We start from the raw sequence: 12,904 nt of genomic DNA, 5'->3' as shown, positions 1-12,904 counted from the left end.
AGGTACTGTATACATATTTTAATATACAGTTTATACAGTTTATATATATGTATATATATATATATATATATATATATATATATATATATATATATATATATATATATATATATATATATATATATATATATATATATATGTATATATATTTATATACATATATATATATATATATATATATATATATATATATATATATATAGCGGTATATATATATATATATATATATATATATATATATATATATATATATATATATATATATATATACCGCTCGAGTGCAGCTGGGATAGGCTCCAGCACCCCCCGCAACTCCGAGAGGGACAAGCTGTATAAAATGGATGGATGAAGTGTATGGAGAATAAATAACAATATTTACATATGACTTTTTTCTCAGTTAATTAACATTTTAATTAAATTTTTTCTTCGTTTTTAGAAAGTGACTGAGACAGGCTCCAGCACCCCCCGTGACTCCAAAAAGGGACAAGCAGTAGAAAATGGATGGATGGATGGACCATAAAATTCATGAATCGATTCAGTTGGATTGTTTAAGATTACATTTGACAACTGAATCGATTTTTGGACAATTTGACAAATTGTTGTCAAATATAATCTCTTAAATTTTCATCATAGTCATTTAATTTTGCCACATCCATACTATTATCACATATTTTTGTTTCTATATTATATCATATTCAACAATAGGATTAATGTACAATCAAATAGATTATTGCAAATGTCAACTGATTAATTGATACTTTTCTTACATATTTTTATTCTGACACATTTTGTGTTGCAATTAGAGAATAAAACCAAGTCATGTCATTTGACTTCATACAAAGTTTGGCCGATTGATGCAAAATTAAAGTTATCAGCTTTGTGTGAGGTGAAATATGAAGAATAAAACATTAATAGTAATAATTAAAAAAGGATATCACTAATTAACCACAGTTAAAGGCCTACTGAAAGCCACTACTACCGACCACGCAGTCTGATAGTTTATATATCAATGATGAAATCTTAACATTGCAACACATGCCAATATGGCCGGGTTAACTTATAAAGTGCAATTTTAAATTTCCCGCTAAACTTCCGGTTCGAAACGCCTCTGAGGATATATGTATGCGTGTGATGTCAATCATTGAAACGGAAGTATTCGGACACCATTGAAGCCAATACGAAATAGCTCTGTTTTCATGTCATTATTCCACAGTATTCTGGACATCTGTGTTGGTGAGTCTGTTGCAATTTGTTCATTGCATTATGGAGAAAGAAGCTGAGCAAGCAAAGAAGAAAGTTGTCGGTGCGAAGCGTCTATTTTGCGAGGGAAGTCAGCAGCAACACGTACACAGCCGGCGCTTCTTTGTTTACATTCCCGTCAAGATCGAAGAACTCGGACAACAGAGACTCTTACCAGGAGGACTTTGATTTGGATACACAGTTGCAATACCGTGAGTACACAGCTGCGCTATAACTAGCTCGAGCTAGTAGCTAGGAGCTAGGAGCTAGCATTAGGATTAATTTGTGGCATATTAAATATAAGCCTGGTTGTGTTGTGGCTAATAGAGTATATATATGTCTTGTGTTTATTTACTGTTGTAGTCATTCCAAGCTGAATATCAGGTCCCACCCGCGCGCTTCCAAACATTTGATTGCTTGCCCGTACGTGCGTGTCATGTACGTAACTTTGATTAAATATATAAGCTTTATGAACCTTGGGTTAGGTGAACGGTTCTTTGGGCTGAGTGAGTGTGTGTGTTGTGCAGGTGTTTGAATTGTATTGGCGGGTTTTATGGACGGGATCCCGTCCATATTACCCGCTCGAGCTATAACTAGCTCGCGCTAGTAGCTAGTTGCTAGGAGCTAGCATAAAAAACACCTAGGTGTTTTTATGCGGGATTAATTTTTGGCATATTAAATACAAGCCTGGTTGTGTTGTGGCTAATAGAGTATATATATGTATTGTGTTTATTTACTGTTGTAGTCATTTCCAGCTGAATATCAGCTCACGCCCGGCTCTCACAGCATCTTCCCTATCTGAATCGCTTCCACTCCCCACTAGTCCTTCACTTGCACTTTACTCATCCACAAATCTTTCTTCATCCCCGCTCAAATTAATGGGGAAATCGTCGCTTTCTCGGTCCGAATCTCTCTCACTTCATGTGGCCATCATTGTAAACAATAGGGAACTTTGCGTATATGTTCAATTGACTACGTCACGCTACTTCCGGTAGGGGTAAGCCTTTTTTTTATCAGATACCAAAAGTTGCTATCTTTATCGTCGTTGTTCTATACTAAATCCTTTCAGCAAAAATATGGCAATATCGCGAAATGATCAAGTATGACACATAGAATAGATCTGCTATCCCCGTTTAAATTTAAAAAATTCATTTCAGTAGGCCTTTAAAACGTCACTCTTTGAAAAACAAAGCAACAGTGTCCTCTAGCGGCAAGTTAGGAGAGTACATTTTTATTTCTGTTTTGTCGAGCATGAAAACAAAGCAACATTGCCCTCTAGCGACAAGACGGGAGAGTACATTTTAATTTCTGCCTGAGACAACGAAAGTGTGAAGGAAAAACGAGACTTTGGACTTTGGACTGAGGCAAGACGTTTAATACCACGTTGTTAGCATGAATAACTGTCCCACAGGTCAAGGCAAATAATTAAAAAACAATAATAATTGTGAGTGAAATGAGTTTTAAAGTGCCGCTCGTTCAACAGGACAGAAGACTGGGTCACGTCGGTAAACGCTGTGCTAGCCGTAGTAGCCGTGGAAGAAGATGGCCACGCACAGCAGGACGATGGCGTTGCCGTTGACGACGTTCCTCCACAGCGGCGCTTCTGTCGTGTCCGTCAGCTTCCTCTGAAGCTCCGCCTTCTCCTCCTCGCTGAGCTTGGCGGCCTTCTGCTGCTGCAGGCCGCAGAAACACGCCAGGGCCTTCTTGCAGGCGCCCGCCGTCTCCTCTTCCGCTTCTGGAACATCAGAGATGGTTTGTGGTTTGTGTACTTTCTGCGGTTGCCAAGGAGACCGTTATCCCAGAGTAGCTACGACGCGACAGCAACGAGGTAAGATAACGTTAGCGTGATTGTTTGCTACAATCCAATCTCCACCATTAAAAGTATTTTTCTCCAAGAGAAGCCAAACACTTGATGGCCCCTCCCCCTGGCGGGAGAAGTGGTGGGTGGTGTGCCTGGCGGTTCTCTGCCATGACAATGTTAACGACTGTGACGATTTTTGAACGAAATCGCAAAAACTGGAGAACATCTCAAAGAAGCTTTCCACACTGCAGGGCGGGATTACGACAAATGTCGGAGCCAGGAAGGGACAGTTAGAGTAGACTGTAGTATCGGAACAAAAATCTACTCGCCCTAAACCGAATCCTAATCTGCATTTTGGCCCCGCCCCCTCCATGGTCTTCCAGGAGATCGCTGCAGTGAGACTCTCTTCAAGTACTACTGCTCACTCAAGTACTACTGCTTGTTCAAGTACTACTGCTCCTTCAAGTACTACTGCTTGTTCAAGTACTACTACTTGTTCAAGTACAACTACTTGCTAGAGTAATACTGCTCGTTCAAGTACTACTGCTCGTTCAAGTATTACTGCTCGTTCAAGTACTACTGCTTGTTCAAGTACTACTGCTCGTTCAAGTACTACTGCTTGTTTAAGTACTAATGCTCGTTCAAGTACTACTGCTTGTTCAAGTACTACTGCTCATTCAAGTACTACTGCTCGTTCAAGTACTACTACTTGTTCAAGTACTACTGCTCACTCAAGTACTACTGTTTGTACAAGAACTACTGCTTTTTCAAGTACTACTGTTTGTACAAGTACTACTGCTCATTTAAATACTACTGCTTGTTTAAGTACTACTGCCCGTTTAAGTACTACTACTCGTTCAACTACTACTGCTTTTTCAAGTACTACTGCTCGTTCAAGTACTACTGCTCGTTCAAGTACTACTACTTTTTCAAGTACTACTGCTCACTCAAGTACTACTGTTTGTACAAGAACTACTGCTTTTTCAAGTACTACTGTTTGTACAAGTACTACTGCTCATTTAAATACTACTGCATGTTCAAGTACTAATGCTCGTTCAAGTACTACTGCTCGTGCAAGTACTACTGCTCACTCAAGTACTATTGCTCACTCAAGTACTACTACTTGTTCAAGTACTACTGCTCGTTCAAGTACTACTTTTTGTCACTCAAGTACTAATGCTCTCTCAAATACTACTTCTTGTTCAAGTACTACTGCTCGTTCAACTACTACTGCTCACTCAAGTAACACTGCTTGTACAACTACTACTGTTCACTCAAGTACTACTGCTTGTTCAAATATTACTGACCGTTCAAGTACTACTGCTTACTCAAGTACTACTGCTCGTTCAAGTACTACTGCTCGTTCAAGTACTACTGCTTGCTCAAGTACTACTTGTTTGTACAAGAACTACTGCTTGTTCAAGTACTACTGTTTGTACAAGTACTACTGCTCGTTCAAGTACTATTGCTCGTTCAAGTACTATTGCTCGTTCAAGTACGCTTGCTCGTTCAAGTACTACTGCTCACTCAAGTATTATTGCTCACTAAAGTATTACTTCTTGTTCAAGTACTACTGCTCATTCAAGTACTACTGCTCGTTCAAGTACTACTGCTTGTTCAAGTACTACTGCTCACTCAAGTACTAATGCTCACTTAAATACTACTCCTTCTTCAAGTACTACTGCTCGTTCAAGTACTACTGCTCATTTAATTACTATTGCTTGTTCAAATACTACTACTTGTTCAAGTACTACTGCTCGTTCAAGTACTACTGCTTGTTCAAGTACTACTGTTTGTACAAGAACTACTGCTTGTTCAAGTAGTACTGTTTGTACAAGTACTACTGCTCATTGAAGTAATACTGCTTGTTTAAGTACTATTGCTCGTTCAAGTATTACTGCTCGTTCAAGTACTACTGCTCACTCAAGTACTATTGCTCACAAAAGTACTACTGCTAATTCAAGTACTACTGCTCTTTCAAGTCCTACTGCTTGTTCAAGTACTACTGCTCGTTCAAGTACTACTGCTTGTTCAAGTACTACTTGTTTGTACAATAACTACTGCTTGTTCAGGTACTACAGTTTGTACAAGTACTACTGCTCGTTCAAGTACTACTGCTCGTTCAAGTACTACTGCTCACTCAAGTACTATTACTCACTCAAGTATTGCTGCTTGTTCAAGTACTACTGCTCGTTCAAGTACTACTGCTTGTTCAAGTACTACTGCTCACTCAAGTACTATTGCTTGTTCAAGTACTACTGCTCACTCAAGTACTACTGCTTGTTCAAGTACTACTGCTCACTCAAGTATTGCTGTTCGTTTAAGTACTACTGCTTGTTCAAACACTACTGCTCACTAAAGTACTACTGTTCGTTCACGTACTAATGCTCGTTCAAGTACTACTGCTCGTTCAAGTATCAATCAATCAATCAATCAATGTTTATTTATACAGCCCTAAATCACAAGTGTCTCAAAGGGCTGTACAAGCCACAACGACATCCTCGGTACAGAGCCCACATACGGGCAAGGAAAACTCACCCCAGTGGGACGTCAATGTGAATGACTATGAGAAACCTTGGAGAGGACCGCATATGTGGGTAATCTAAAAAGTTAGCGGACATCCATTGTTTAATTTCATTAAGACACGCCTCCAGCTGACTACAATCCGGCGTGTTGGTCAGCTTTAGGGGCATGTAGAGTTGAGTGTCATCAGCATAACAGTGAAAGCTAACACCGTATTTGCGTATGATGTCACCTAGCGGCAGCATGTAAATACTAAAGAGTGCAGGGCCAAGAACCGAACCCTGGGGAACTCCGCACGTTACCTTAACATAGTCCGAGGTCACATTGTTATGGGAGACACACTGCATCCTGTCAGTAAGATAAGAGTTAAACCAAGACAAGGCTAAGTCTGACATCCCAATACGCGTTTTGATACGCTCTAATAAAATATTATGATCAACAGTATCGAAAGCGGCGCTAAGATCAAGAAGCAGCAACATGGATGAAGCATCAGAATCCATCGTCAGCAATAGATCATTAGTCATTTTTGCGAGGGCTGTCTCTGTAGAGTGATTTGCCCTGAAACCGGATTGAAAAGGTTCACAGAGATTGTTAGACGCTAAGTGTTCATTTAGCTGCTGAGCGACAATTTTTTCGAGGATTTTCGAGATAAACGGAAGGTGGGACACCGGCTGGTAGTTTACCATGAGGTCAGGATCGAGGTTAGGTCTTTTGAGTAGAGGATGAATAACCGCTTTTTTGAATGCTAGGGGAACAGTGCCAGAGGAAAGTGATAAGTTTATAATATTTAACACTGATGGACCTAATAAAACAAAAAGCTCCTTGATAAGTTTCCCAGGAATTGGGTCAAGTAAACATGTTGTTTGTTTTGTCCCATTTACACATTTTAACAATTCCTCCAATGTTATTTCATCAAAGAGAGAGAAACTATTTTGGAGGGCGGTATCCGTCGTATATACCGTCGTATCTGTGTTAATAAAACCCAGTTGTAGCTGAGATGCATTGTCTTTAATCTCTTTTCTAATGACTTCAATTTTCTTATTAAAGAAATTCATAAAGTCATCTGCTGAGTGGGTGGAGCTACTGGGAGGAGTCCCTTGTTGGGTTAGCGATGCTACTGTACTAAACAAAAATTTAGGATAATTTTTGTTGAGGTGGATGAGATTTGAGTAATATTTAGCTTTAGCTGAGGTAAGCATGCATTTATAAGTTATTAAACTATCACTCCATGCTTGATGGAAAACCTCAAGTTTAGTCGCACGCCATTTGCGTTCCAGCTTTCTACATGATAATTTCTGGGCTTTAGTTTCTTCTGTAAACCACGGGGTACGCCTTTTAGGGGCCCTTTTTAGCTTTAGCGGTGCTACACTATCAATGGTGTCGCGCAGGGCGTCGTTAAAGTTGTTAGTGAGGTTATCAATAGAGCCCACATAATTTGGGAATGGTGCCATTACCAAAGGCAGTAGGTCAGTAAGAGTTGTCGTTGTGGCAGCATTAATGTTGCGGCTGCTATAGTAGTTATTATTATTATTATTAGTTTGTTGACAATGAGTCAGAACTTCGAATTTTATAAGGTAATGATCGGACATTACTTTAGTGTACGGGAGTATCGTAACTTTGGAGGTGGTGACACCCCTGACAAGCACTAGATCTATCGTATTACCGTTGCGATGCGTGGGTTCATTTATTATTTGTGTAAGACCACAGCTATCAATTATAGTCTGGAGCGCCACGCATGGAGGGTCCGATGGGGTATTCATATGGATGTTAAAGTCTCCCATTATGATTATATTGTCGGCGTGCGTCACTAGATCAGTAACGAACTCTGAAAATTCATTGATAAAGTCCGAATAGGGCCCTGCGGGGCGGTAGATGACAGCCAGGTGCAGAGGCAGCGGTGTGACAAACCTCGTAGTAAGCACCTCAAACGAGTTATATTTATTATTTAGGTCCGAGGTAAGGCTAAAGTTTTTGTTGTATATTAGTGCAACACCCCCACCCCTTTTAATGGGACGGGCAATATGCGTTCCCTCAGTGGCGTGCCGTCACTAGAGGCAGGGGAGGCGGGGCCTCACCTGCCGTCATGGAAAGAAAAAAAATGTAAAAAGAAAAAAATAATAATTAAATTGTTATATGTATCCAGTGATTGTACTAAAGTTATTTTCCATTTAACTTCACCAGTTTTAGATTATTTTTTATTTTTATTTTCACATTTGCTGTTCAAATACTGAGAAGAGACGGTGCGGTGATCAGCAGCCAGATGAGGCACGTCACTGATTTGTGCCTCAACATGGATTGTGCACAATGACTCGGCTAACTGCTGAGCTGCTGTGCAGTGAGACTGTATTGCTATAGGAATTATATCAGCTAACTAAACTATGGCATAGTTTAGTTAGCTGAGGTATATAATGTACAGTGTATTTTGTCAAAAACTGTATGTGTGTAACGTATTTCTTGATCTGAGCGATCATAAATCTGCTGCAAAAGACGTACTGGTTGAGGCTCGCAGTAATCCGGCCTCCTGGTGGTAGAGGGCGGTAGTGATCCCAGAGATCATTCCTCGGCCGCAGAAGAAAAAAAAAAAAGAAAAAAAAGTTTGCAAGCGATTGTTTATTTCCTCTTGCCTGGACTTTTATTAAAAACATGGAGGATTACATATGTAAAATAAAACAGTTTTCTAACCTGGACTTTCAATCGAAGCAGGAGGTAATAATTAAAGGTATACCAACGCCGGAGCTAAAAGGTTTGCTTTTGACTTCGGGACGTTCTTTTCAAACGGCGTGGTACACACGCAAAGGCTGTCCAGCAAGAAAGGTAAGACCATAATAATGTTTTTTTTATTAAATGGGCTTTTTTGTGTACTACAGTTGTTTAAAGAATGCTGGTATGAGCTTTTAAACATAACCCGTTAACTGCTGCCAATCACATGGTGAATAAGATACTATTTAGGGTTCATATGTTTGTAAATCTGAATGTGATGATGCAGTGCCTCACCAGACATTAACCTCACCGCACGCCACTGCGTTCCCGTATAGCCAGGAGGAGATGCCTCACCCAGCGCAAAAAAATTGTCTGGTTTGAGCCAGGTCTTGGCTAGACCAACGACATCAAGATTGTTGTCTCTAATGACTTCATTAACTAATAACGTTTTGGAAGACAATGACCTTATGTTTAAAAAGCCCATATTATAGGTAGTGGGCTGTTTTGAGGAGTTTTTGTTGAAAGTATCCGTAGTAGCAATATTAATAATGTTACGTTTATTATGCGTAGTGCACGTTAAATAATTTCGACCATATCTAGGAATTGATATGACAGGAATTTTTAGATTGTTTGCCACCTCAGTAAAATGCATGTCCACCTCTGACGCAGAAAAAAACATTATGTGAATTGTATATTGTTCTAAGAGAATTGCTATGTGTGCATGGATTATCCAGCCTGGCACTGGCTAGTTCTAGTTTAACAGACTCCTTATTAGCGCTTCTTTGTGGATTAGCATTTAGCTTTTTCGTTAGCCCCGCTAACAACAACGCCTTTAGCTTTGTTGTTAGCCCCGCCCGACATCCCCGCTTCTGCTTCCGAGCGCACCGCTTACGTCTCTTTCGTTGACGGTCTCCGCTGGTAGTGGACGCCGCTGCTTCAAAGGCCACTGCTGGATGTAGCTCGCGAAGAATTCCCAAGCTAGCGAGTAGGTCCACCGTAGACGCATCTTTCAGCCCAAAATGGCCCGATCTCTCCACATCCAGAATCGTAAGTCGGTCGTAAGTGATCACGGAGTGAACACGCTGTGAGCCAGCCATGAAATTGACTGAATTGACGGGTATTTTTGCCAAATCGGTCTACACTTCCAAGAACGCATGCAAGAAGCTGCCGCCGTGAAGCGCCGCCATCCACTGCTTGTTCAAACAACTACTGATTGTTCAAGTACTACTGCTTGTTATAGTACTACTGCTTGTTCAAATACTACTGCTCAATCAATCAATCAATCCTGGGTCTTCCCCGTGGCCTCCTACCGGTCGGACGTGGCCGAAACACCTCCCTAGGGAGGCGTTCGGGGGGCATCCTGACCAGACGCCCGAACCACCTCATCTGGCTCCTCTCGATGTGGAGGAGCAGCGGCTTTAGTTTGAGCTCCTCCCGGATGACAGAGCTTCTCACCGTATCTCTAAGGAGAGCCCCGCCACCCGGCGGAGGAAACTAATTTCGGCCGCTTGTACCCGTGATCTTGTCCTTTCGGTCATAACCCAAAGCTCATGACCATAGGTGAGGATGGGAACGTAGATCGCTGTTAAATTGAGAGCTTTGCCTTCCGGCTCAGCTCCTTCTTCACCACAACGGATCGATACAGCGTCTGCATTACTGAAGACGCCGCACCGATCCGCCTGTCGACCTCACGATCCACTCTTCCCTCACCCGTGAACAAGACTCCGGGGGTACTTGAACTCCTCCACTTGGGGCAAGATCTCCTCCCCAACCCGGAGATGGCATTTCACCCTTTTCCGGGCGAGAACCTTGGACTCGGACTTGGAGGTGCTGATTCCCATCCCAGTCGCTTCACTCTCGGCTGCGAACCGGTCCAGTGAGAGCTGAAGATCCTGGCCAGATGAAGCCATCAGGACCACATCATCTGCAAAAAGCAGAGACCTAATCCTGCAGCCACCAAACCAGATCCCCTCAACGCTCTGACTGCACCTAGAAATTATGTCCATAAAAGTTATGACAAAGGGCAGTCTTGGCGGAGTCCAACCCTCACTGGAAACGGGTCCGACTTACTGCCGGCAATGCCGACCAAGCTCTGACACTGATCATACAGGGAGCGGACCGCCACAATCAGACAGTCCGTTACCCCATACTCTCTGAGCACTCCCCACACGGTCGAATGCCTTCTCCAAGTCCACAAAGCACATGTAGACTGGTTGGGCAAACTCCCATGCACCCTCAAGGACCCTGCCGAGAGTATAGAGCTGGTCCACAGTTCCACGACCAGGACAAAAGCCACACTGTTCCTCCTGAATCCGAGGTTCGACTATCCGGCGTAGCCTCCTCTCCAGTACACCTGAATAGACCTTACCGGTAAGGCTGAGGAGTGTGATCCCACGATAGTTGGAACACACCCTCCGGTTCCCCTTCTTAAAGAGAGGAACCACCACCCCGGTCTGCCAATCCAGAGGTACCTCCCCCGATGTCCACGCGATGTTGCAGAGTCTTGTCAACCAAGACAGCCCCACAGCATCCAGAGCCTTAAGGAACTCCGGGCGGATCTCATCCACCCCCAAGTACTACTGCTTGTTCAAATACTACTGTTTGTTCAAGTACTACTGCTTGTTCATGTACAACTGTTTGTACAAATACTACTGCTCGGTCAAGTACTACTGCTGGTCCACAGGAAGAATACATAACCACTAAAGTACACAGGTATCAAGTATTTTCTGGCAAGTAAGTATGAGTACTAGTTTTTGTATTGCAGTAAAACATTCTGAAAGAGTTGACGTTGATGAAGTACCTTCAACTTCCATGTTGTCGTCATTTTCTACCCAGTCGTCTTTTTCCAAGTCGACTCTTTCGTCCTCACAGTTCCTCAGACTCCAACACAGGCGGTACAACTTTAGACACAAACACATAGTTAGCCAAGGCGCTACAGGCGGTAGAGGAGTTGAATACAACTTTAGACACAAACACATAGTTAGCCAAGGCGCTACAGGCGGTAGAGGAGTTGAATACAACTTTAGACACAAACATATAGTTAGCCAAGGTGCTACAGGCGGTAGAGGAGTTGAATACAACTTTAGACACACACACAGGTAGTTAGCTAAGGCACTACAGGTGGTAGAGGAGTTGAATACAACTTTAGACACAAACACAGGTAGTTAGCTAAGGTGCTACAGGAGGTAGAGGAGTTGAATACAACTTTAGACACAAACACATAGTTAGCTAATGTGCTACAGGCGGTAGAGGAGTTGAATACAACTTTAGACACAAACACAGGTAGTTAGCTAAGGTGCTACAGGCGGTAGAGGAGTTGAATACAACTTTAGACACAAACACATAGTTAGCTAAGGTGCTACAGGCGGTAGAGGAGTTGAATACAACTTTAGACACAAACACAGGTAGTTAGCTAAGGTGCTACAGGCGGTAGAGGAGTTGAATACAACTTTAGACACAAACACATGGTTAGCTAAGGCGCTACAGGCGGTAGAGGAGTTTAATATGACTAGACACAAAGACAGGTAGTTAGCGAAGGCGCTACAGGCGGTAGAGGAGTTGAATACGACTTTAGACAAAGACAGGTAGTTAGCTAAGGTGCTACAGGCGGTAGAGGAGTTGAATACGACTTTAGACACAAAGACAGGTAGTTAGCCAAGGTGCTACAGGCGGTAGAGGAGTTGAATACGACTTTAGACACAAAGACAGGTAGTTAGCCAAGGTGCTACAGGCGGTAGAGGAGTTGAATACAACTTTAGACACAAACACATGGTTAGTTAAGGTGCTACAGACGGTAGAGGAGTTGAATACGACTTTAGACACAAAGACAGGTAGTTAGCCAAGGTGCTAGAGGCGGTAGAGGAGTTGAATACGACTTTAGACACAAAGACAGGTAGTTAGCCAAGGTGCTACAGGCGGTAGAGAAAGTCCGTACGTGTTTGTCAGGGATGGGCTGGGTGAGCAGGGACACTCCCAGGATGACCAGGCAGGACAACACGAAGAGGATGATGCTGAAGTAGAGGTAGTGGACGCCACAGATGATGGTAGGACAGTTGCTAGGCTCCACACAGCTACCAGTGCCGTACACAAATTCACTAATCATCCTGGCCAGGCCCACCAGGAGACCCACCAGGAGGCCATAAAAAGCACCCTGAGAGCCAAAGGAGAGAAAGAGCACAATAATTGTTCATTTTTTAGTGTTTCACTTCTTTTTACTCTTTGATGACAACTCAGATGATGTCATCATCAGGTGGTTAAAATATACTTGTTTTATTTTACACAATTATATCACGTAGAGTTAAATATAATTGTATTCTTTATGAAATGTTCTGTATTATATCACTTTTTGTCACCCCTGGATAACATTTGTTGTAGTTTATATATATATATATATATATATATATATATATATATATATATATATATATATATATATATATATATATATATATATATATATATATATATATATATATATATATATATATATATATACACTGTATATATATATATATATAGATATGGTCAAATCCAGGTTGTTACCAGGATTTCCACAACACAAATACAACGTTGAAACAATGTGCTTTTTTTCAACGTTTAATCAATGTTAGGTTGTGACGTTGATTTGACCATTTCTACAAC

The 12,904-nt window shown here is 41.8% G+C and overlaps 1 protein-coding gene across 1 annotated transcript in view; it reads right to left on the bottom strand.

The window, feature by feature from the left end:
* Positions 1-2,463: 2,463 nt before the first annotated feature.
* Positions 2,464-12,904, bottom strand: part of slc5a1 (solute carrier family 5 member 1) — a 38,203-nt gene continuing 27,762 nt past the window's right edge. Inside the window, exons 13-15 of the mRNA XM_062055111.1 lie at positions 12,198-12,413; positions 11,064-11,163; positions 2,464-2,974 (exon numbers count right to left, since the gene is read on the bottom strand). Coding sequence (XP_061911095.1) covers positions 2,757-2,974; positions 11,064-11,163; positions 12,198-12,413 — 534 coding nt within the window. The 3' untranslated portion in view covers positions 2,464-2,756. The remainder of the gene's footprint in view (positions 2,975-11,063; positions 11,164-12,197; positions 12,414-12,904) is intronic.

The sequence above is a fragment of the Entelurus aequoreus genome, linkage group LG08, assembly GCF_033978785.1.
Source record: "Entelurus aequoreus isolate RoL-2023_Sb linkage group LG08, RoL_Eaeq_v1.1, whole genome shotgun sequence".
NCBI lineage: Eukaryota > Metazoa > Chordata > Actinopteri > Syngnathiformes > Syngnathidae > Entelurus > Entelurus aequoreus.
The sequence above is the reverse complement of the archived record's forward strand: the minus strand, read 5'-3'. Positions and strand labels throughout refer to the sequence as shown.